General features: G+C 23.9%; 1 protein-coding gene across 1 annotated transcript in view; it reads right to left on the reverse strand.

Annotated features, from left to right (window-relative positions):
• The window catches only part of LOC134833819 (putative pre-mRNA-splicing factor ATP-dependent RNA helicase DHX16), a 33,399-nt gene extending 31,733 nt beyond the window's left edge, over nt 1–1,666 (reverse strand). The window contains exon 1 of the mRNA XM_063848275.1: nt 1,557–1,666. Coding sequence (XP_063704345.1) covers nt 1,557–1,641 — 85 coding nt within the window. The 5' untranslated portion in view covers nt 1,642–1,666. The remainder of the gene's footprint in view (nt 1–1,556) is intronic.
• Between the last annotated feature and the right edge of the window lie 25,731 nt (nt 1,667–27,397).

Genomic DNA, 27,397 nt, shown 5'->3' on the forward strand with positions numbered 1-27,397 from the left:
TCTAAAGGGAAGTGCATGAAAGTTTTTTTTTATCCCATTCATCTCCGTTCTTTACACAAAAATTTTTCTCATTTTTTTTATCTCATGGTTTGGCTGAGAGATATGCCCTTTTCATAAAGTCTTGTCTCATCCACAAAACATATCGTGGTAGAAAAGTAAAATATGAGAAATATTTAAAGGAACGAATGTTTTGATCGTATTTTTATTTTTTTTTAAAAAAAAAAAAAATAAAAAAAAAAACTAAAAAAAATTCAAAAAATAAATTTTAATTTAAAAATTTTTATTTTATGATTTTTTTTAATTTTTTTCTATTTTGATAATTTTTAAAGCTCTTTAAAAATTTCAATTATTTTTATAAATTATATTAAATTTACCAAATTTTTTAATTTTCGCGAAATTATTTCTAATTTTTTTATTTTTTAAATTTAATTTTAATTTTTTAATTATTTTTTTTCATAAAATTAAATTTTTGCTTGACAAAAAAAATAATTATTAATTAATAAAGGATCTATAAAAATTAATTTATCATTTTGTAAAAATTTTCAGTAGGTATTTTAGTTTTTCATAATTTTCCAAATATTTTTATTATTATTTTCGTTAGTTTAAATATTTATTTTTTCAATATAAATTTGTTTTAGAAGTTGAAAACTTCATTATTTTTTTTTTATATTTTTTTTTTTTTTTAAATATTTTTTTTAAATATTTTTTTTTTAAATATTTATTTTTAATTTAATTTACTTGACATTGCATTTAATTAATTTAAATTTAATTTTTTTTATTTTCACGTATTTTTCATAATTTTCTTTAAATTTTATTTAACTCTTATTTTATTTTTTTTTGTTTTTTTAACACTAAAAATTTTAAGTTTTTCAAAATTTTATGATTTTCTTAATTTTCTTCAAAAATTTTTTTTTTTAAATTAAAAAAAAAAAAATTTTTTTCAGTTCCTAAAAAATTTTCGTTACGGACTCAAATAAACCAATTTTTTTTGTATAAAACCCACAAAATGCGTCTCAAAAAAATTAGAATGAAATAACTAAAAATGAATGGAAATTGCAATCTGACATTTTTCTGCTGCTGAATAAAAAAGTCACGTCTTGAATGATTACGATTTCATGAGACGAGCGAATGTGTAACGTGTAATGTGTGTAAGGGAAAGAAGGTAGGACGAAGACGAGATAATATCATAAACTACCATCGTAATCATGTGGATCATCGTATTTGACCCGAAAAAAAATGAGGCGGAGATGGCGGTTTCTCGACATCATTTCTCATATTTTTACGTCGCAAATTCCTGAACAAACTGGAAAACGGCACGAAAAACGGAAATAGTGTATTTTATGAGTGAATGTGATTGTTATTATAATGATGATGATATTGTTTACTCTTCATGTGCACTCGTGTCGCATCGTCTCGTCAGGTAGACACACTTATTTTGTAATTTGTTGGACACGCACAGATTTCGATTCAAATATATCGCATGATAATGACCGGAGAAGTACTCGATGGGAAAAATAAAACAGGGAGAAATGAGGAGAAGGAAAACAGTCAATTACCTAATGCTGTGGAAAACAACACGATCATCATTAGCGTAAGTACTATCATGTGGCACATGGGCCGATGCTTTTTATATTTTGACATTTTTCACCTTGTTGATCAATTTTATTTTATTTTGATTTTTTTTATTTTTTAATTATTTTTTTTTGTTTCAATTTAAATTTTTTTTTAATTTTTTTTTTAAATAATTTTTTTAACACTTAAATTTTTTATTTTATTTTTTTTTTAATTTTTAACACTCACGAATTTTTCTCATATTTATTTATTTTTATTTTTTTACAGAATAACCGTAGCCCGTGTTCATCGCTCAACTTCTCAAAATAAACTGTTTTCATAAACTTTTGGTACGGTTTATTAAATACAACTCAAAATATAGGGAAAATTGTTGTTTTTAATGAGTGAGTGATTTCGCTTTTCATTCGTACACGAGTCCAGAGTAAACGAGCGACTGATATATGGGCACAGATTTGTATGCACTTTGTTATAGCAAAGGGAAAGGTGAAAATGCTTCGTACGACTTGTACGAGCGAAAAGGGAAAACAGAGAAAATTTCTGTGGAAATTCTCTCGAAGTTCGCTCAATTTTTCAGAAGGATGCGCAGAGAGAGGATTTGAATTTTCTCTCTTTTTGTGTTTTAGAAGAATTATTTTTTTTACCGGCATGAAAATTACTAAAGCTTTTAAACATTTTTTTTCTAATTCCATTAATTCAATTTTTCAAAAGTAATCCTTTTATGACTTTTGAGTAAATTCAATATATTTTAATTGAAAGTAAAAATAAACATTTGCAAGTCAAACTGAAAGCAATTAAAGTAATTCGTTATTTGCATTTCCAATTCAAAATGTTCAAATGTTGATTAGAAGGGAATTTCTATAAAGTTTATCGGAGGCAAACAAACGAAGTAATTTTATTTAAAGTCATTCAAAAGGAGTTGCGAAAGATTCGGTGCACAGAAAGTGAGAGACAATGCACCCATTTATTATGTGTGATGGCACTTTCTTACGTTTGCCTTGTAGAAAATTTCAGTTATTCACATCATTATTTTTCTGTTTGTCTGTTTTATTGGAGAGTTCAAATTTTCGGTAGATTGCTAATCTCGGGTTTCGGAAAAGTTTTTGAAACTGGATCTAAAAAACTTTCGACTGTTACTTTTGATTTTTTAAGGCTTAACTTTTGACTTGAGCAAAAGTAGAAAAATGTTTTGACTTAAGCTTAAGTTTTAAAATAAGTAAAAAGTCAATTAATGAAAAAAATTTTTTTTTGAACAAATTGAAAAATTTTCAAAATTAGGTAAGTTTACCGTTTTCACTTAAGTCTAATTGAAACTGACTTTAAACTTATGTGACCCTGCTTGAAAGAATATAATTTTTAATCGAATTCTTTCTTGAATTGCTCTGAATTAATTTATAAAATTTCAATGATAAATACCGCTTAGAAAAAATTATTAAAAGTTGTGGCTGAGAAGAAAATTACAGATGTTGCTCTCTTCGAACATGAATCCGTGATATCAACATCTTCAACTTTCTCTACCTTTTTTGTACATAGAACGTTACTTTCATTAGCTTTTCGTAAGACTTTCCTGATCTATATAGCTGCATGAAAATCGATGTAAATATAAAAAGTAAAGTTTTCCTTGCATGATTTGTCGACGGATCTGCTTTGTCTTTTAGTAGAATTCTCGCGGAACATTTTTATTAAGAAGGTATGTTATGAGTCGAAAATTGTAACTTCCAGATCCTTTAATAATAATTTAACAAGTCTAATGGTTTTATCAATTTTTTTCTGTCTTTCTCAAGTCTTCCTATTAAATAGAAAATTATTGAATTGAAAAACTTTAAACAGATCAAATTTAAAAAAAATACTTACCTCTTCGGCTAATTGCTTTATAAGTCTGTGCCAACGGATCTAAAGGAAACAAAATCTGTCCTTTGGCTGAAATGACAAAAGAAGATAAAAGATTTTTTAAATAGCTCTAAAGACCAATCAAAAAAAAAACTTACCTTTTGAAATTCGTTGTCAATCAAGTTCTTTACTTCAAAATTGATCCTCCAGTTTTGCAAGTTTCAATTCATCTAAAACCAATTCTCCTCTTAGATATTTTTTTTCTCATAAGAAAAAATCCCATCTTCCGAGACTTCATCTACCCGAGCAATTTGGAATCCCCTTTCTCACATGTATAAAATTTTCCGAAACAAACTCGAGTCTCCTTTGTCATGCGAGATGATACGAAGTGAACGAGAAAAATGCATTTCATTTCATTTTATGCTGTTGTCTATTATTTTTCACAAAGCTCTATGACGACGACGACGACGATGAAGAAACTGAAAGAGAGATAAATACGTTTAAAAGAAAGCAGAATTGAATGTAGTGTTTAAGACTTGTTTTTGAATCTGTTTCCACTCTTCCAGCTGAAAACGAGAACAAGATGAACAAATTCATAAAATTAAAGTGTAAAATAAATTAATGTCACTTTTTTATCGAATACGTGACTATAGCCCAGTTTTCCATGGAATCATTTAAATTCTAATATATGACTTGTTTGTCTATCTATCTATCTATTTATTTATTTCTGCTTCGTGTTTTCCCTTGCAACTCCCAAACTCCAAGGATGCAACAAGAACACATGATTTATGGAGAGATATTACCACGAAGAGAGCAGCTTTAAAGTTTTGCCTGTGACATAAGCAGCCAAAAAACCACAAGAAAATCCCAAACATGGAAAACTGCTCCAAATTTCGTTCGGATGATAAATGGTCGTATAGCAAAATTGTCCACAATTCTTAAACATTTTATCCGAAAAACTTTTAAATCTGATATTGCCCAAATTCATGCGACGAACGACGACGACGATTACTAAACGCCTGCATTTTATTACCATTCTCCCAAACAGCAGCGGTAAATGTACACGCTCTAATAACATTTCTAAATATTTGATTGATGATAAAATTGTGCCATTTCATTTTAGTTGTTTGTTATTATTGAATTTGGGGAAAAACGAGAGAGAGAAACAGGCACGCTGCTGCTGCTGCTGCATTTTTCGTGCGCTGTGGCGATGTTATGTTCTCGGTTCAGTTCAGCTCGCAACGACAAATACACACAGCCTAATACAATTATTATTCTTTAAACAAACGTTTTTCGGATCGGAATCACGTAACAAAGTTTTCGTTAGACTAATTTGTAAGTTTTTGTTTAAACAACGCCCGAAAGCAACGGGAAATAAATAATAATGAAATGTTCTGCAGGGACCAATTTTTGTATTTAGTTAGCTAGTTAGTAGTATTGAACGTAACTTGGCAATAAATTTTAATTGTTTTCAGTAATTTTTTATCAATTTGTTTGATTTTGAGATTTTGTGGGGAGTCGAAAGTACTTCAAAGTTTGAATTGACTTCTTAATTATAAAAATTTAAATTAAATTTTGATTTATTTTTTTATTATTTAATTTTTCTAATTTTTATTAATTGATTTATTAATTTTCAATTTTTATTAATAAAATAATTATTAAGGATTTTGACAAAAGGAGTAATTTTGTAAAAGGATTATTTGATCTTTTACTTTGTTTAATTTATTATTTATAAAAATATATGAAGGAACAATATTCATTCTAAAGATAATTTCCATGCATTTCTGCTCGATTTTTGAAGAAATAAAAAAACAACGATTTTTTCATATGAGGAGCAAAAACCGTTGTTTTTTTCTTAAGTCAAGTTTCAACACATTTTTGATGGGTTTCAAAGCTAAAATTAAATAAGTATGCATTCTAAAGATAATTTCCATGCATTTCTGCTCGATTTTTGAAGAAATAAAAAAAAAACGATTTTTTCATATGAGGAGCAAAAACCGTTGTTTTTTTCTTAAGTCAAGTTTCAACCCATTTTTGATGGGTTTCAAAGCTAAAATTAAATAAGTATGCATTCTAAAGATAATTTCCATGCATTTCTGCTCGATTTTTGAAGAAATAAAAAAAAAACGATTTTTTCATATGAGGAGCAAAAACCGTTGTTTTTTCTTAAGTCAAGTTTCAACCCATTTTTGATGGGTTTCAAAGCTAAAATTAAATAAGTATGCATTCTAAAGATAATTTCCATGCATTTCTGCTCGATTTTTGAAGAAATAAAAAAAAAACGATTTTTTCATATGAGGAGCAAAAACCGTTGTTTTTTCTTAAGTCAAGTTTCAACCCATTTTTGATGGGTTTCAAAGCTAAAATTAAATAAGTATGCATTCTAAAGATAATTTCCATGCATTTCTGCTCGATTTTTGAAGAAATAAAAAAAAAACGATTTTTTCATATGAGGAGCAAAAACCGTTGTTTTTTTCTTAAGTCAAGTTTCAACCCATTTTTGATGGGTTTCAAAGCTAAAATTAAATAAGTATGCATTCTAAAGATAATTTCCATGCATTTCTGCTCGATTTTTGAAGAAATAAAAAAAACAACGATTTTTTCATATGAGGAGCAAAAACCGTTGTTTTTTTCTTAAGTCAAGTTTCAACCCATTTTTGATGGGTTTCAAAGCTAAAATTAAATAAGTATGCATTCTAAAGATAATTTCCATGCATTTCTGCTCGATTTTTGAAGAAATAAAAAAACAACGATTTTTTCATATGAGGAGCAAAAACCGTTGTTTTTTTCTTAAGTCAAGTTTCAACCCATTTTTGATGGGTTTCAAAGCTAAAATTAAATAAGTATGCATTCTAAAGATAATTTCCATGCATTTCTGCTCGATTTTTGAAGAAATAAAAAAAAAACGATTTTTTCATATGAGGAGCAAAAACCGTTGTTTTTTCTTAAGTCAAGTTTCAACCCATTTTTGATGGGTTTCAAAGCTAAAATTAAATAAGTATGCATTCTAAAGATAATTTCCATGCATTTCTGCTCGATTTTTGAAGAAATAAAAAAACAACGATTTTTTCATATGAGGAGCAAAAACCGTTGTTTTTTTCTTAAGTCAAGTTTCAACCCATTTTTGATGGGTTTCAAAGCTAAAATTAAATAAGTATGCATTCTAAAGATAATTTCCATGCATTTCTGCTCGATTTTTGAAGAAATAAAAAAAACAACGATTTTTTCATATGAGGAGCAAAAACCGTTGTTTTTTCTTAAGTCAAGTTTCAACCCATTTTTGATGGGTTTCAAAGCTAAAATTAAATAAGTATGCATTCTAAAGATAATTTCCATGCATTTCTGCTCGATTTTTGAAGAAATAAAAAAAAACAACGATTTTTTCATATGAGGAGCAAAAACCGTTGTTTTTTCTTAAGTCAAGTTTCAACCCATTTTTGATGGGTTTCAAAGCTAAAATTAAATAAGTATGCATTCTAAAGATAATTTCCATGCATTTCTGCTCGATTTTTGAAGAAATAAAAAAAAACAACGATTTTTTCATATGAGGAGCAAAAACCGTTGTTTTTTCTTAAGTCAAGTTTCAACCCATTTTTGATGGGTTTCAAAGCTAAAATTAAATAAGTATGCATTCTAAAGATAATTTCCATGCATTTCTGCTCGATTTTTGAAGAAATAAAAAAAAAAACGATTTTTTCATATGAGGAGCAAAAATCGTACTTTTTTCTCAAGTCAATTTTCAACCCATTTTTGATGGGTTTCAAAGCTAAAATTAAATAAGTATGCATTCTAAAGATAATTTCCATGCATTTCTGCTCGATTTTTGAAGAAATAAAAAAAAAACGATTTTTTCATTCAAGTTTCAACCCATTTTTGATGGGTTTCAAAGCATGAGGAGCAAAAATTTCCATTTTTGATGGGTTTCAAAGCTAAAATTAAATAAGTATGCATTCTAAAGATAATTTCCATGCATTTCTGCTCGATTTTTGAAGAAATAAAAAAAACAACGATTTTTTCATATGAGGAGCAAAAACCGTTGTTTTTTCTTAAGTCAAGTTTCAACCCATTTTTGATGGGTTTCAAAGCTAAAATTAAATAAGTATGCATTCTAAAGATAATTTCCATGCATTTCTGCTCGATTTTTGAAGAAATAAAAAAAAACAACGATTTTTTCATATGAGGAGCAAAAACCGTTGTTTTTTCTTAAGTCAAGTTTCAACCCATTTTTGATGGGTTTCAAAGCTAAAATTAAATAAGTATGCATTCTAAAGATAATTTCCATGCATTTCTGCTCGATTTTTGAAGAAATAAAAAAAAAACGATTTTTTCATATGAGGAGCAAAAACCGTTGTTTTTTCTTAAGTCAAGTTTCAACCCATTTTTGATGGGTTTCAAAGCTAAAATTAAATAAGTATGCATTCTAAAGATAATTTCCATGCATTTCTGCTCGATTTTTGAAGAAATAAAAAAAACAACGATTTTTTCATATGAGGAGCGAAAACCGTTGTTTTTTTCTTAAGTTAAGTTTCAACCCATTTTTGATGGGTTTCAAAGCTAAAATTAAATAAGTATGCATTCTAAAGATAATTTCCATGCATTTCTGCTCGATTTTTGAAGAAATAAAAAAAACAACGATTTTTTCATATGAGGAGCAAAAACCGTTGTTTTTTCTTAAGTCAAGTTTCAACCATTTTTGATGGGTTTCAAAGCTAAAATTAAATAAGTATGCATTCTAAAGATAATTTCCATGCATTTCTGCTCGATTTTTGAAGAAATAAAAAAAACAACGATTTTTTCATATGAGGAGCAAAAACCGTTGTTTTTTCTTAAGTCAAGTTTCAACCCATTTTTGATGGGTTTCAAAGCTAAAATTAAATAAGTATGCATTCTAAAGATAATTTCCATGCATTTCTGCTCGATTTTTGAAGAAATAAAAAAAACAACGATTTTTTCATATGAGGAGCAAAAACCGTTGTTTTTTCTTAAGTCAAGTTTCAACCCATTTTTGATGGGTTTCAAAGCTAAAATTAAATAAGTATGCATTCTAAAGATAATTTCCATGCATTTCTGCTCGATTTTTGAAGAAATAAAAAAAACAACGATTTTTTCATATGAGGAGCAAAAACCGTTGTTTTTTCTTAAGTCAAGTTTCAACCCATTTTTGATGGGTTTCAAAGCTAAAATTAAATAAGTATGCATTCTAAAGATAATTTCCATGCATTTCTGCTCGATTTTTGAAGAAATAAAAAAAACAACGATTTTTTCATATGAGGAGCAAAAACCGTTGTTTTTTCTTAAGTCAAGTTTCAACCCATTTTTGATGGGTTTCAAAGCTAAAATTAAATAAGTATGCATTCTAAAGATAATTTCCATGCATTTCTGCTCGATTTTTGAAGAAATAAAAAAAACAACGATTTTTTCATATGAGCTAAAATTAAATAAGAGCAAAAACCGTTGATCGATTTTTGATGAAATAAAAAAAAGTACGATTTTTTCATATGAGGAGCAAAAATCGTTGTATTTTCTTAAGTCAAGTTTCAACCCATTTTTGATGCGTTTCAAAGCTAAAATTAAATAAGTATGCATTCTAAAGATAATTTCCATGCATTTCTGCTCGATTTTTGAAGAAATAAAAAAAACAACGATTTTTTCATATGAGGAGCAAAAACCGTTGTTTTTTCTTAAGTCAAGTTTCAACCCATTTTTGATGGGTTTCAAAGCTAAAATTAAATAAGTATGCATTCTAAAGATAATTTCCATGCATTTCTGCTCGATTTTTGAAGAAATAAAAAAAACAACGATTTTATCATATAAGGAGCAAAAATCGTTGTTTTTTTTCTTAAGTCAAGTTTCAACCCATTTTTGATGGGTTTCAAAGCTAAAATTAAATAAGTATGCATTCTAAAGATAATTTCCATGCATTTCTGCTCGATTTTTGAAGAAATAAAAAAAACAACGATTTTTTCATATGAGGAGCAAAAACCGTTGTTTTTTCTTAAGTCAATTTTCAACCAACTTTTGATGGGTTTCAAAGCTAAAATTAAATAAGTATGCATTCTAAAGATAATTTCCATGCATTTCTGCTCGATTTTTGAAGAAATAAAAAAAACAACGATTTTTTCATATGAGGAGCAAAAACCGTTGTTTTTTCTTAAGTCAAGTTTCAACCAACTTTTGATGGGTTTCAAAGCTAAAATTAAATAAGTATGCATTCTAAAGATAATTTCCATGCATTTCTGCTCGATTTTTGAAGAAATAAAAAAAACAACGATTTTTTCATATGAGGAGCAAAAACCGTTGTTTTTTCTTAAGTCAAGTTTCAACCCATTTTTGATGGGTTTCAAAGCTAAAATTAAATAAGTATGCATTCTAAAGATAATTTCCATGCATTTCTGCTCGATTTTTGATGAAATAAAAAAAAAGTACGATTTTATCATATGAGGAGCAAAAATCAGTCAATTTTCAACCAACTTTTGATGGGTTTCAAAGCTAAAATTAAATAAATATTCATTCTAAAGTTGATTTCCATTGCTATCTGATCGATTTTTGAAGAAATAAAAAAAACAACGATTTTTTCATATGAGGAGCAAAAATCGTACTTTTTTTCTCAAGTCAATTTTCAACCAACTTTTGATGGGTTTCAAAGCTAAAAGTTAATAAATAATTCTAAAGTTGATTTATTGCTATCTGTATGAAATAAAAAAAAAAGTACGATTTTTCATATGAGGAGCAAAAATCGTACTTTTTTTCTCAAGTCAATTTTCAACCAACTTTTGATGGGTTTCAAAGCTAAAAGTTAATAAATATTCATTCTAAAGTTGATTTCCATTGCTATCTGATCGATTTTTGATGAAATAAAAAAAACAACGATTTTTTCATATGAGGAGCAAAAATCGTACTTTTTTCTCAAGTCAATTTTCAACCAACTTTTGATGGGTTTCAAAGCTAAAATTTAATAAATATTCATTCTAAAGATAATTCCCATGCATTTCTGCTCGATTTTTGAAGAAAGAAAAAAAACAACGATTTTTTCATATGAGGAGCAAAAACCGTTGTTTTTTCTTAAGTCAAGTTTCAACCCATTTTTGATGGGTTTCAAAGCTAAAATAAAATAAAAAATTAAAATTCTAAATAAAAATGATCATTAAAACAAAATTAAGCTTCGACAAGAAAATTGTCATAAACATAAATTGGAACAAATGTTTTCCCCCTTCCATTACAAAAAGTGTTCTGATGGCATTATTGTTTCATTTTATTTTATTTGCCAAAGTCATCTATAATAGAATGTCATGTTACACTCACTATTATTATCAACTAAAAGCTCAGCAGCAAACAAAAAACAACAACTAAAAACTTTAAACACGAAAGATATTAAGAAAGAGAATTTTATTGCCTCATATTTCATAACGAAAAAAAAAGTGTCTCTTGTTTTTTGCGAAATTTCTAGTTGTGCACCGCAAAATCTAAACAAGATAAGTGACATATCACTTTTGTAACAGAAAATGTGTCAAACACACAATATTAGATTGGTTTTGTGGCAAAATTGTTCGAGTGTGACAGAAAAGTTTCCTCTCGATGATGGAAATTTATGGGTTACGAGCAAATGAATAATAATAATAAAACAATTTTCTCACCTATTAAAATTTGCGGCAAATTTATCACACAATTTTTTCTTTTTTCGGATAGGGTTCTATTGGTGTAACAGTCCGAGCCACACAACCATCAAATTAATTAAAACTTCATACTCATTGAATCATTTTCAATTATTTTGCAATATTTTTTTACTCAAATTGGTTTTGTGAACGATTGTCATTACAATCGGGTGTCAATAAATTTTAAATGTGACCAATATTTTTTTTTTCTGCTTGCCTGAATTTATTGATGGCATATTTTTCGACATTTTTTTTAAATAAAAATAATTTTTTTATTTTTTTTTTAATTTTAACATGAAACAGACACAAAAAGGAGTCAAGTAAATTTTGTGATGAAATGAAAGGCCGTGAAATTTTATTTATTTTCCGGAATGCAACATTTATATTTTTTTAAAAAAATATTTTTCAATGATCAACCACAAGAGGAGCGAAACATCTGACTGGCGAGCGTCATAATATATGGACAAAGTAATAAAAATAAAATTTACATACGAAAAATTTGTATCGATTGAGCAAATACAAAAAAAATAACGAAAAAATTGAGTTGTAAATAAAAAATAAAATAATAATATTCGGAATGCAATGATTGGAAATTGAATTATTTTTCTATAGAAGGGAATTTTTTTTTGTTTCAAATGTTTCTGGTAGATAATTCAAATTCGTGAATTTAAGAGGAATTTCTAATTTTTTTCATTGAATATTAAAGTTGACTTTAAAAAGTTAAAAAAAATTTTTTTTTAATTTTTAATTTAAATTTATAAAATTATTAAAAAAAAGTCACGTGGTTTAGTTAATAAAATTATTTAAAAAAATCACGTGGTTTAGTTAATAAAATTTAAAAAAAATCACGTGGTTTAGTTAATAAAATTATTCAAAAAGTCACGTGGTTTAGTTTTAAAATTCTTAAAAGAAAAATAATTTTTTAAAGAATTTTATCAATTAAACCACGTGACTTTTTGAATAATTTTTTCAACTGAACCACGTGACTTTATAAATAGTTTTATTATTTAAATTATTTAATTATTTAACCACGTGACTTTTTTTTAAATAGTTTTATTAACTAAACCACGTGACTTTTAAAAATATTTATTTAATTCAAACACGTGACATTTTAAAATATTTTATTAATTCAACCACGTGACTTGAGATATTTCATAAAAAAAATTTTTCCTTAAATTCAGCTTTAATAACTTCAATAAATTTAACAAGAAGAAAAAAAACGACGGAAACTAAATTTTTTTTTTCGTGTAGAATTTCCTATTTTTCTGAATTCCGGTAGAATGGTTAAAACTTTTTCTCCATTCGCACGAATAAAAAAAATTATCAAAAAACTTTTCCTTCCAACTTTTCGTTATATTTTTCGTCGCGTGAATTGTGCGTTACTATCGAACGAAGTTCATCAAACCACGAACTTCATGCCAACAGCAAACTTTCCAGACAAGACATCATATTAATCAAAAAAAAAAAAAAAAGTGTAACATGTCACTCGTATCACATCAAAAAATTATATTAATAAATTTTGTGGAAAAAGTCACGTCTTTGCTGACGATAACAAATCACAAGTGGTTTTCCTCACATCCATCGGCGTCTCGGTAGTCACATATGCAAAAAATAAAAAAAAACGGAAAATGACGTAAAGATATTCCGTTTCGCATACAAAGGAGAAATTGTCTCATGTTAAAGTAGTTGTTTAACTGCATATTACAATTTTATAACAATTTCGTTACTACTTTGCTACTCTCGCATGCATGACTGCATCTTGAACACAACATTATCTTTTTGAGCAATTTGTGCTGCTTCTTTGAGATGTCAATTTTCCTTCGTTTCGATCACTTTTCGTTCTCGCAAATAAAAGGAGAAATCTACTTTTAAAGACAACACGATGCATCTTTTTGTCTTTTTATTTTTCTGTTTTATTCTAATTTGTTTTTGGTTCAATTTTTTATTTGCTCGTGAATTTTTTTATTAATTAAATTGATTGATAAAATTTAAAAAAAAATTATTAAAAACTAAATTTTTTTAATTAATTTATTTATTTAACTTAGTTTATTTATATAAATTAATTAAATTTTATTTTATTAAGGATTTAAATTTTTAAAAATTAATTAATTTAAAAATTCCAAATAAATAAATTTTTATCATAAAAATATTTTTATTTTTTTAATAATTAATAAAAATTAAAATTGATTCATTAAACTTAATTTATCTTTTTTTAATTATTTTTTGAATTTTGTCTTAATTTTTAAAAATTAATTTAATTATTTAATTTAATTTAAATTTTTTTAAAATTTTATTTTATCTATTTAGAGTTTTTTTATGTTTAATTTTGTTTATTTTTTATTTTGTAATTTATTAATTAATTATTTATTTAAAAAAAATTTAAATTAATGTTTTTATTAAGTAAAAAAAAAAATTTAAATAAATAAATAATAAAATTTAAATAAAAATAATATTTTTTAAATTATTAATTTAAAAATCTACTTTTAAAAAATTTTTAAAAATATTTAATTTTAAAAATATGATTTATTTAAAAATATTTTGATTTTGTTTTTTTAATTTAATTGATTTAAATTTATTCTAAAAAGTTATTATACCTGTTTTAATTTAAAAAATAAAATTTAAAAAATATTTAGTTTAAAAATTATTATTCAATTAAAAATATATTTTTTATTTAAAAAAAATTAAATTAATTAATTAATTAAATTAATAAACTGAAAATTAATTTAAAAAAAATTATTAAATAAATTTTTAATTAATTTTTAAAAAATTAATTTAATAAATTTTTAAATTTAAAAACAAATTAAAAAAATAAATATTTAATTTAAAAAAAATCTTATATAAAAAAATACTAAAAAAAACTTCACATTCTAATTCAAAATATTTTTTCTATATTCTCAATTTTCATGGTAATTGACACGTTCTCATCCATTCATCCCATTGTTTAACACATAAAATTGTACGACGTTCGTGTCATGTAAATTTTTACAACGAGGCGATGACGATGACAACGATGAGACAGAAGAATGCTGTAATTTAAATATGAAATGCCGTCATTTGAATATACAAGAAGAAGAATTAATATGTGAGAGTGTTCTGATGTTCAGATGCGCACTTTTCAGGTTTTTTCTTCTTTCTTGGCAATCGACAACGCCGGTAACGACGACAACTAGTGTTTGCAATAATGACAAAATCTGAATAAAGTAATTGCTTTGTTTCTTCTTTTTCTCTCTCTTTATGTCTCTTTTCATCAGTCTCATCAGGACGCCAACCAAGATGACATCGTGAAACGATATGGAGGAAAAATTTTAATATTATTATTTGATTTGACATGAAAAAGACGCAGATGAAATGGAAATGAAGTAAAGGCAATCGAGAATATTTAATTTGTCCTTGTTATTTTTTGTAATTTCTTTTTTTTCTCTCTCGTTTTAATAAAGAAGATTTTTGGATTTGAATCGTTTGAATATTTTAATATTTATTAAAATTGAAGCAGAAAAAATGAAATTCAAATAAAAATTAATTTTAATAAAATTTTTGTAATAAATCGTATTTTAAGGGTTTTTATTTATCTTTTGTTTCCATTAAAATAAATAAATTCGAGGAACTCTGAATTAAGTGACTGAGTGAAAAATTCAAACCTACACAAATTCAAACAAGAAAAGCCTTTTTAGTAAAAACAATAAATAATTTCCTGTCTATAACTTTTTCAGTTGTCAATTAATAAAAAGTGTCATTAGCTAAATATAGGTTTGTTCATGAAATGTGGCTTAAAATCGATTGAAAATTCATCGAAAATTATGATTTATAAATCATAAAATTTAAATAAAATTTAAATAATTAAAGAAAATTTAAATAAAATAAAAAAATAAAATTTATTAAAATAAAATAAAATAAAAAATAAAAATTTAATAAAAATAAAATTCTAAAAAATAAATTTTTTGAAAAAATTTATTAATTAATTTAAATACAAAAATTAAATTTTTTATTATTTTAAAAAGTCAAAAAAAATATAAGTGCTTAAATTTTTCGTTTCTGAAAAATTTTTATAATTTTTTTTAATTTTAATCAATTATTCAATTTATCTTTTTCATTTGTTTAAAAAAAAAATTTTTAAAAAAATTTTTTAAAATTTTTTTAAAAGGTAAAAAATTAAAAATATTATTATTTTTTTTTCAATTTTAATTAAACAAAAATTTAAATTTTTTGTATTTTTTTTAAAAGGTAAAAAATAAAAATCCTTTTATTTAATTATTTATTCAATTTAAATCATTTATTTTTTTAAATTAAAAAAAATATTTTTTTTATTCAAGTTAAAAAAAATTATTTTAAATTTTTTTTTTTTTTTTAAAAAAATATTTTATTTTTTTTTTTAAATAATTTTTTTATTAATTTTTATTTCTTTTAATTTCATCAAAATTTTTAAAAATAATTTTATTTTCAAAAATTTATTATAGAAAAAATTAAATATTAAAAAATCTTGTAAAAATTCATGTTTTAACTTTTTTTTATAAAAAATAATTAAATACTATTTGTAAATTTAAAAAAAAAATATTTTGTAAAATTAATTTTATAATAATTCGCCATTTCCTTCATAAAAACATGAACACAAAAATTAAACATGAAAAAAATTTGTCAAATTGATAAATAACAGACAGATCACGCGACATTTAAATGTCAGCTCAACAATATTTATTTTACTGTCCATCACACGTCATTGTTGCAACGTTACTTTTTTTTATCATCATAAATTTTTCATAACAATCATTTCTCCATATTTTCACCCCTTTATCTGTGCCAAATGTCCTCATTTCGCACAAAAATCCCACTAACGCGCCTTTATGGATCGGAATTTATGTCAAAATGAACACGCACTTTGTCGTCGACAATTCCAATAAAATCTCGGCATATGTCTCGTTTTCTGCACACAGAAGTTATCTGGCGAAATGTGTGCAATAAAGCATTCATAACACACGAAAAATGAACAATTTGGTAGCAATTTCATGAAATATTATTCAGAAAAAAAAGAAATAATATTTTTGTGACAACCTTTTTTTTCTGTGTGTCTGTGACTTTATTATTATATTATTTTTGTCCGTTTTGTTCGATCGAACTGAAATTGATATTACTTTTTATGATTATTACACTTTCTATGCAGATATCATGGAAGGTATTAGTCCGATATTTTTATAGCTTGTCGCCATATGGAACGAGTGTCATTTTTTTTCTATGCTCGAAAGGAATTGAGATAAAAATGTAATTCGCTTCATGGCAACATGTTGACTGTTATTATTTTATTTTTACATTTTTATCACATTTCGAACGAAAAAAATCGGAAATAAAATTTTTAAAATGTCCATTGGGATAAAACATTTAAATGTTAACTGGGATGAAATTTTAAAATGTAAATTGGGGCAAAAATTTGTAAAATGTGAATTTTGGGTAAAAATTTTAAATTTGCATTGGGATTATATGCAAATTTTTAAATGCTGCAATTTTAAAATGTGCATTGGGCCAAAAAATTAATATGAGCTGGGATAAAAATTTAAAATGTATACTGGGGCTAAAATTTGTAAAATATAAATTAAGATGCAAAATTTAAATTTTTATTCATATTATATCAAAAAATTGGAAAGATAAAATTCCAAAATGTGCATTGGGCAAAAAAAATTTTGTAAGCTGGGATAAAAACTTTAGAATGTAATTTGGGTCTAAATTTTTCAAAATATTAATTAATGTAAAATATTTTAAAATGCATTGGGATCAAATCTAAAACTTAAAAGGCAAAAATTTTAATATGTGCATTGGGCCAAAAAATAAATGTCGAATGGGATAAACTCAAAATGTGCTTTGGGTAAAAATTTGTCAATTTAAATAGAAATTAATACAAAATTTGTTCTATTTGACTAATTCTGAATGTCAAGAGCAATCAAAAATTTTGTAATGAAAATAAAAATGTGCATTGGGATGAATTTAAAATGTGCACTGGGTAGAAATTTTTCAATTTAAATAGAAATAAAATTAAAATTTGCTCTTGCTTGACTAATTCTGAATATTAATTGGAGCAAGAAAAATAGAATTTGTCTTGGGATTGTTTTAAAAATGTGCATTGGGTCATTATAAAATTCGCTTATGAAATTCTTTTAACGAGTACTTTCTTCATATTTTGTTTAAGAATAAAAAAAATAATAAAAAAGTGCTTCTCCTTTTTTTTCGGGTTGCCTCAAAAGATTGATTGTCTCGGATTTTGTTCAATAAACTTTTTTTTTATTGGTAACTTAGCAATTTATCAAAAAAAATTGAATTTTATTCCTTCTACAAATCGACGAGACAACAAAAAAAAATATGTAAAGAAATAATAAAAAAAATCGTAACCAAAGCTTAAGTTATCACAGAGGTAGACAGGTATGAAAACCCGCATGAGACAGCTATTTTTACGATGCATTTTTCTTTTTATCTCCCTTTTTCTCGTTTTTTCGTTGGAAATCGTAAAAAAAATTCTGTTCGGACATTCAAGAGTCGCGCAGCACGAGAGACACTAAAAAATTGAAAAGAAAAAAAGCACAAATAAAAATACCATAGAGAGGATCTTCACACAGCATGGGGCAATGCATTCACACACTTGTTAACAAACACAGCATAAAATTAAATTATCTGCTGTAATAAATTTAAATTTAAAATAACAGGGAATTTTGTGTGTGTGTGTGAGAGAGAAGATGAAAAATAGGAGGATAACAACAATAACAGCCAAAAGTACTGAGTAGCAAAAAAAAATTTTTTTCGTTCGTCAGCTTTGCCAACACGGGACGGCATGCAATTCAATAGAAACCGCAAATGGAAGGCTTGGACATGGAAAAATGTAATAGATATTTATTTGCATGTATTTTCTCTCTCCTCTTTTTCTCATTTTTTTGCGATTATTATTTTTTTTGCATCACGAAGGGTACCTGCTTCAGTGGCAATGACTGTGGCGAGGTAAATTATGATAAATTATGTTATTATTCATCTTCTTGTTGGATGTTTTGCATTATGACATTTTCGCTGCACGCCACACAAAGAGAATCAGGTGAAAGGAAGGATGATTGCAATCAACGGAATTAATCATCATTTTCTCTGACCTACTTTTTTGGAAAATAAAAAAAAATAGTAAAAGGAAACTCTTTGCCAAATTATAGAGGAGAACTTAATAAATCATTGTCAAACATTTTTTAAGGTTTTTCAATAGAAATAAAAAAATATTAATTTTTTTAGTTTTGAAGCTTACATTATGTTAAATTTTTTTTTAAATTTTGAACGATTTTTCTTATTTTTTTATTATTTTTATTTATTTCATTTATTTATTTATTTATTTTTTAATTTAATTTATTTTTTATTTTTATTTTTATTTATTTATTTATTTTATTTTAATTTTATATTAATTGAAAATATTTTAAATAAAGAATTATTTTTTTAAATAAAAATTATAAACTTTTCAATAAAATTAATTTTATTATTTTTTTTATAAAAAATTTTTTAAATAAAAAAAATTAAATAAATTCAATTAATTATTCTTAAATATATTCAAAATATTATTTTTTTAATTGAATTTTATTAAAAATCTTTCAATAAAATTTTAAAATTTATTTTTTTTTAATTTAATATTTTAAAATATTTTAATTTTAATTTTAATATTTTTTTTTAATTTAAAATAATTTTTATAAAGACTAATTTTAAAAGAATTAATTTAAAAAAAATTATTAAAAATTATCTTAAATTAATAAAAATTTAAAATATTTTACCATTTAAAAATAAATAAAATTTATTATAATTTTTTAATTTTCAAAAAAAAAATTCCTTTTAAAATTTTAAAAACAAATTTCAAACCACGTGGTTAACGATTTTTTCAAAACTTATTTCTCGAATTTTTTCAAATTCATTTTGAGTCTTATCCAACAGCGTATTAAATAACCTTTAAAATTTTGTACTTTCGTTTTATTTTGAGATTTTGGAACAACGAGATAAGGTTAAATTCAGTAATAATAGGTCACGTGGTTACTTTTTATCCATTTTTCTTACTTTTAAAGTACTTTTTAATTCAAGATGTTTCCATTATCATAAATTAATGACTTCTACGCCTCTATTCGGATTTATTTACCTTAACTCAACTTCCCCGTTAATTTGTTTGTCACTCGATTATTTATCTAGCAGGTCAATCAAAGTAATTACTATTGTCACAAATTATGCGCTTCACTTTGTTTGTTTGTTTTACTGCCTTGACATCTCCGCAACAGTGGCTTTATTATCAATATTTACAATTTTAATGAGATTGGATTTGTTGCGGATTAATTGAGGATTGAAGTTCATCATTTTCCTAAATCCCCTCAAACTTCTCCGTTCGTCGTCATCTCATAAGACGTGTGAAAAAAAACTTTTTAGACGACTTAAAAACTTATAAATTCCCCGAACGAACTTTTCTTAAATAATTCAACACTTTGTCACTCGCGTACAAAAGTGACTGATTGTACTAATCCATTCATAGCAAAGAGTTGCATTTAGTGAATTCAACACATCGTCAAATAATGAAGAGAGAAAGAAAAGAGGAAGAAGACAAAAAAAAAGTTATTTGTCAAACTTTGGCAAACTAGATTTTTTTGTTGTTCCGGAGTTATTTTCAGAAATATTTTCTTTAATAAACACGAAAGAAAACAAACTTATCAATTTCTTGGCTGCTGGCTGAGGGAATAGTTTTAGTTTATTAGCAATGCATGAAGAATTGGAACAAAAAATAAAAGTTTTTTCTTTAAATTTATCCAATATTCGAGTTTAGCTCATTTTTCATTCATATGCAAATATTCGAGAGATTTTCTTCTTTGTTTCAGTCAGAAAGCTGCAAAAAATAGAAGAATTAAAGTAATAAGAAATGGTCATTTATTATGCAGAATGAAACTGCAAAAAATATGAGAAAAATGAAATGAAAGAAAATTGTTAAAGATTTTTGCAATAAGAAATCATTTTAGTACCGGAATTCACTTTTTTTCTATTTTTTGTGAAGTAATACGAAAAAAATTCTATAAAATGCAAAGTTTGAAAAAAATGATGTGTCAATCCGCACAAAAAAAGTAAAAAGTATTTTTTTTTCAAAGAGATTTTTTATTTTAATTTTTTTTGTTTGTTTTGCTAAAAAATAAAAATTATAAAATAAAAAAAAATTAAAATTAATTTAAAAAATAAATTAAATTAAAAAATAAAAAAATAATTCAAATTAAATAAAAAATTAATTAAATTAAAAAATAAAAAAATAATTCAAATTAAATAAAAAAATAATTAATTTATAAAATTAAAAATTATAAAATAAAAAAAAATAAAATTAATTTAAAAAATAAAAAATAAATTAAATTATAAAATTAAAAAAAAATATTTTATAAAACAAAAATAAAAAAAATTAAGTTAAAAATAAATTAAATTAAAATTAAAAAAAATTAAAATTAAATAAAAAAATAATTAATTTATAAAATTAAAAAAAATAAAATTGATAAAAAAAAATTAGTTTATAAAATAGAAAAAAATAAAATTAAGTTAAAAATAAAAAAAAATAAATTATAAAATAAAACAAAATTAAAATAAATTAAAAACTAAAAAATTTATATAAATTAATTAACTCAATTAAATTAAAAAATTAAAATTTTTTGCAAAATTTTTTAAAATGCAAAAAAATAAAAATTTTAAAATAAAAAAAAATATTTTTTTAAAAATGCGCTCAAGTTATTTCAGTAAAATTTTTTTTTTTCATTTTTTCCAGTTGAAGTAACGTTCATTTCTTTCGCATTACTTCAGACAAAAGCCGGAAATATTTTAAACAATAGAAAAAGAATTTAAGAGTTTAACTATTAATTCTTTTCTTCTCGGACTCTTGAAAAAAATATTTTTTAAAAAATCGAAAAAAAATTTTTACTCTCTTGGAAAAAAATTCAAACCTCTAAATATAATTTCACAAAATCACTGCAATTTTATTACTTCCTATCGTAGTCCGCAAAATGTCTATTATTTCCAAATATTTACCCACACAAATTTATTCCGAGTCACACATTTCTGACAAAACTCTTCTCTGAAGCAAAAACATTTAAATGCAGTTTAATGCTACCTTTAAAAAGTGAAATTGACAGTTTGCAGTTATGTTGGATATTTTTCGAGTGTATGCAAATTAGATTCAAACAACGTTTCTCTTTTTCTCGTATGGAATATGGAAAATGCGAGAAGAGAAATATAATCCCCAAAAAATATTTGGAAACCGTAAAATAAAACTAAAATTAAATACATTTTGATAGTTTTCCCATTCGACGAACAAAAATTCAGGTTTTTCAGAATTCAATGGAGACGCATGGTACTTTTTAACACGAAAAAAGTTTTCTATTAAACTTTTCGGTCAGTTCGTAAGTCCCCGAGTAATGGTATCAGCAAAAAGTTTACAATAACAATCCCTCAAGTGCTTATTTAGAGACACAGAGATTTTCTCTCTCTCCGCAGCTCGGGAACAAACAAACAAACAACAAACAAGAGTTTTTTTCTGTATTTTGCATAACATTACAACAAAGTAGAGAAGAGGCAAGTCACAAGTGCATTTTATGTAATAAAATTTCCATTCAGCATAATATCCAAGGAGACGACTTACTTTGTGCAAATACGAGAAATACAAAACAGAGAATAACAAGTTTGGCGAGGAAGAGGAGGAAAACAGACCATCGGCAGCAAAACACAGAACAAAAAAGGGGCAGACAGAAATATATATTTATTGTGGTATTATGTGCACTTACAAGTCAGGATTTCGTTTCTCCATACTGCATTTTTTTTCGTTCGTTATTTATATTGAATAGTCAGCATCCTTAACTACTTATGCTGAATGAAATTAAATTACATTGTTTATGTTTTGGTTTGTTGTTTACGGTCAATTGCTTCAAAGAGAAGAACATTTTTAATATTAAAAGTTGCTTTATGAATTATGAGTTTTGTTTGCGGTTTGTGGATTACGGGTTACAGTCAAAGAGAGTGGATATTAATTAAAATAATTAAAGAGTTGAAGAATTTGTGAGATAAAAATTTTTATTTTTTGCTTTTTTTGTTGATTTGTGGTTTAGATTCTCATCAACAGATGGCGCTTTATGAATTATTTGATATTTTTTTATAAATTTGAGTTTTAGTTCAAAAAGTTAAAATTTAATTAAAATTTGAGACAAAACTATTAGATGTCGATTTATCGATTTAAAATTTATGGGAAATAACTTCATTAAATTAAAATTCAACAATAGATGTCGCTTTATATAAATAAAAAAAAATTAATTAATTTTTTTTAAGGTTTTATATAAAATTTATATTCAATTTTCAAAATAAAATTACTTAAATTTTTTTTAAGAAATTTTTTAAATAAAAAAATGAAAATAATTAAATTTTAAAAAAACTATCAAGAGATGTCGCTGTTTAAAGTAAAAATTTCAAATTCAAAAATTTTCAATTAATTTTTCATATTTTTTTTTATTCTATTTTTTTAGTTTTCGAGTTTCAACAAATGATAAACTTGAGGCTAGATGGCACTTCTCAAATCAATATATTTAAATTCTCACCAATAGATGTCGCTTTAGAAAAATAAATAATTTAAATTTTCTTTTAAAGATTTTATATCAAATTAATTTTTCAATTTTCAAAAGAAAATGACATCAAAAGTTTTTAATGTTTTTTTTAAAAAATAAAATATTAAAATAATTAAAAATAAAATAAAAAAAATTACCAAGAGATGTCGCTTTAAAAAGTAATTATTTTTTAACTCATCAGAATTTGAGTCAAAAAATTTTTATTAATTTTTCATTTTTGTTTCTTTCTGTTTTTAGTTTTAAAATTTCAACAAATGTAAAATTTGAGCACTTTTAATGGCACTTTTTAGATCTATATAATTAATTTTTTCCCAATAGATGTCGCGTTAAAAAAATTTTTTTTTTGGAATCATCAGTTTTATTAAAAAATTTCTAATTCTTTTTTTTGATTCTAAAAAAAATACGAAATTCTCCTTATTAATTTTTTTTTATTTTAATTTTTGGTTTTAACAATTTTTATAAATTCACCTGTAGAGGGCACTTTACAAAAAAGTTAAATCTTTATAAATCTCCTCAGAATGTTTCTTTTGAATATTTTTTTTTTTTATAAATTTAACATTAGATGTTTATTTTTTTAATTTAAGAATTTCAACAAATCAAAAATTGTCGCTAGATGGCACTTTTTAAATCAATTTAATAAAAATTCCCCAATAGATGGCGCTTTATTTATTAAAATTCTTCTTTTTAATTTTTTTTTTAAATTGCATTAAAAAAATATTCAATAAATAAAAACGTTTCAAAAATTCAATTGTTAAAAAAAAAATCTCAACACTGAACAAAAAATTGATGGATATTGATACTTGACTGTCCAAAACGCCACGAAAATCCCTCATGTAAATCATCCAGACAGACGAATAAAAAAAAGTAAATCCTCTTACGAAAAAAAATTTACACCTGCTAATGGTCCCATAGATAAGCAAATGTGTTGCATAAAATCAGTGCAAAAATCCAACGAAATTTCCAATCGAATGACAAAGTTTCTAATGATAAAACTTCCGCATGAACATTTTAACTAATTATTATTGTGCCAAACTATTTTCCCAAAATAAGGTTTTATCAGATAAATTTCCTGTGTTTTTTTCTGTTTTTCTGCACCGCTCGTGAATTCATTCGATGGGATAATTAGAAAAGTATCAGTAATGACAATAATTTAGACACGCCGAATTTAGAACGATGTCAATCAATGTCGTCTCATGCTGAAATTAGAGTGCTTGTTGTCATTATCCTTCATTTTGTCTCATCTCATCTCAACTCGGCAATATGCAAATCCGTTTCCAACCCGAAAAATTTAGATGTCTATAACGAGATTTAAATTAAACGGCGCAGAAATACACGCACGACGTTCTTTTTTTTTTTTTAGTACGGTGTTAATTTAGCGGTTTGTGATTACATTTCAAATTGCTTTTTTTTCCTTTCGTGTTCGTCTCTCATTTGCATAAATGGATTACAAGCGCTTATTTAAAAAAAAATTTTTTTGGGAGAAAAACGAGTCGCAATTAAAAATTACTTAATCGACTTTCACGAGATTGAAATTTACCCCAAAAAATGAAAAAAGAGCTTTATGGAACAACAGGTTGATGATTTTTTGTCATCTTTTACGAAATTCACTCGAAAAGTGAGTATGTCACCTTTTTACCTTATCTCATTATTTATTCGCTTCAAAAAATCGCTTGAAGCGGATAAATAACCAAAAGTGTTCTCGCTCGTGTTCCTTTTTTTATTTTTCAAGCTTAGTAACGGAGTTCATTATTTTTTTTTTATTATAATTTTATTTTAACCTTTATTTACATACAAGACACTTTTGTTACCTGAACCAAAAAATAAACTCTCGAAAAAAAAAATAATGCGCGCCCGAAATACGAAAATTTGCATTTCAATGAAAAATTTTTCGTGTAAATGCAATAAAAATAAAGTGCATTTTTCCTGTAAAAATGGCAAAATATGCATAAAAGTTGTTCAGCGAAAATTCCTCGTTTTATTCTCAGAAGGATAAAAAAATAAAATATTTTCATGAGAATAATTTTGTACATTTTTCGTGTTAGATTGATTTTGACAAAAAAAAACTTTTCTAATAATCCAAACCAAGCTTTTTAACATTTTTCGAGTGAAGAGGATATTTTTGTGTCATTTTTCATTATAAATCGAGCGGTTACTTGGCCCAAAATTTGTCGTCATTTCATTAGGAAATGGAAAAATTTAATAAAAAAATGTATTTATGGAAAATTTGAATATAGCGGAAAATACGAAAGTTATGTTTTATGTTGAGTACTTCTTGTTGCTGTCGTTTGAGGAGGATTTCATGGTAAATTAAGATTTCTTTTTTTTGTATTTGCCTTTTTCATTATTATTATTATTTTTTTTTTTTTGGTTTTATGCAGGAGTTGCTTAAAAATTTAGCATAAGGTTTCGTCAATTTACAAAAAAAAAATTTTTTTTCGAAAAAGTTTTTAATTAACTACTTTTTGTCTAAAAAATGAAAAATATTTTTAAAAAAATTGAGAATTAAAAAAAATTTAATTAAATTAATTTTTTATTAATATTTTAATTATTTTAAAATCATTTAAAAATAAAATAATTTTGTTCATCAGAAAAAAAATAAATAAAAAAAAATTATCAAATAAATATTAATTAATTAATTAATAAAATTAAATTTAAAAAAATAATAAATAATTTTTTATTTAAATTAAAAATTTTTAAATTTTTCTTAAAATTTATTAAAAATAAAACTTATCTTAAAATCTTATTTTTTTAAATTATAATTGAAAATAAAATTTAAAAATAAGTTTATTAATCTGCAAAATTTTATTTTTAATTATTTTAAGAAAAATTTTTAATTTAAATTTTTTTTTTATTATTTTTAAAATTTAATTTTCAATTAGTTTTTTAATTAATTAATTTTTTATTTATTACTTATTTGCTTAATTTTTTTATTTATAATTTTTTTATGATTAAAAAAATGTTTTAATTTTAAAATGATTTAAATTAAAATAATAATTAAAAATTAATTTAATTAAAATTATTTTTTTTATTTTTTTTATTTATTTATTAATTTTAAAATTAATTTTAAATAATTTAAAAAATAATAAATAAATAAAAAAATAATAAAATAATTTTAAAATAATTGAATAATTTTAATAATTATTTTTTAATAATTTTAATATTTTTAAAAATAAAAAAAATAATAATTAAAAATTAATTTTAATAATTTGTTTTAATTTTATTTTTTTTTTATTAAAAAATTTTTTAAATTATCTTTTTATTTTTATTTAATTTTTTATTTAATCTTTTTAGGAAAAATTCAACCACAAATAATTTTTCCAACATTTGTCATGCCATTTAATTAAATTCGCCTGACTTTCCAATTTCCAACTAAACAATAACCGAAAAGATAAACGCGAAATCCGCATCAATTAACTTTGAACAATAACCGAATGGATGAACACAATTATATTACGCGAAACGGTTGAGTAACAAAAATTAAATTATATTTCGAGGAAAATGTTTTTGAAAAACATTTCGAGTTGTTATTAATATTAAATTTGTCATTAAAATTCAAATTATTAAAAAAGTGTTGATTAACGGAAATTACTGTTTACCGAGCATCGACGTGGGGTGCAGATTAAAATAATGATGAATACATAATTAAATGGTCATTTTTTACATGAAAAAGAGTTAATTGTTGTGCGGATTGATTGACATGTGTGCGTCAAGCCACGAATGTAGATGATGTGAGGTAAAGGACTAGAAGAGGGATAATGCCCTATTTAGCGGTTTAATTTCCGATCTAAGCTTGGATGTGATGTCGAGTGCAGATAATATGGAAATGTGTTTAATATTGTGGTCATGTTATTATCGTTACGGATTATAATGGGAAAAAAATCATGAATTTTAATTAATTTTCATAAATTTTAATTAAACTTTTGTTTTGGTGTCATTTTGGTTTAATAATTTGTTTAAAAAAAAATAATGAATTGTAATTTTTTGTTATTGTTAATATTTGTGTCAATTGCTTTTAATTTAATTTTTTTATTAAAATAATAGAAGGAATTATGAGAAAAAATCTGTTTTATACAAATTATGATTGAAAAAATATTTTATGCTTATAAAATATGTTTTATGGTTGAATAAATAGGATAAAAATACTCAAGAATTAGAAATCCGAAGGGTATTAAACTTTAGCATTTTATTTTCTTAGAAGGACAAGTCTACTATGTAAAAATTATTTTAGTATGAAATTTTTACCTTTTGACACCTACGCTAATGGTTAAAGGTAAAAATCTCTTCAATGTTAATTTTTAAAGATTTTAAGGTATTTTATGATATATGATGATATATTTTTTTTTTAATTTTAAAATTAATTAATAATGAAAATAATATTGAAATTTAATATAATAATATAAATTAAATTCATTATTTAATTAATTAAAATATTTTTATAAATTTTATTCATTTTAAATTATTTTTTATTTATTAAATATTTTCAGTATTAAGTTTAATTAATTTTTTAAAATAAATTTAATTATTTTTTTAATAATAAAAATTATTTTTATTAATTTATTTATTTTATTAATAATTTTCGAATTATTTTCTTTTTTTTCAAATTTTAAATTTTTTTATTTATTTTTTATTAATAATTTAAAATTAATTTTTAAATTAATTAATTACTTTTTATAATTATTTTTTTGATTTTTCTATTTTAAGACAGTTTTAAGCTCCAAATCTAAATTA

This window comes from Culicoides brevitarsis, chromosome 3 (genome assembly GCF_036172545.1).
Source record: "Culicoides brevitarsis isolate CSIRO-B50_1 chromosome 3, AGI_CSIRO_Cbre_v1, whole genome shotgun sequence".
In the NCBI taxonomy this organism is placed as follows: Eukaryota; Metazoa; Arthropoda; class Insecta; order Diptera; family Ceratopogonidae; genus Culicoides; species Culicoides brevitarsis.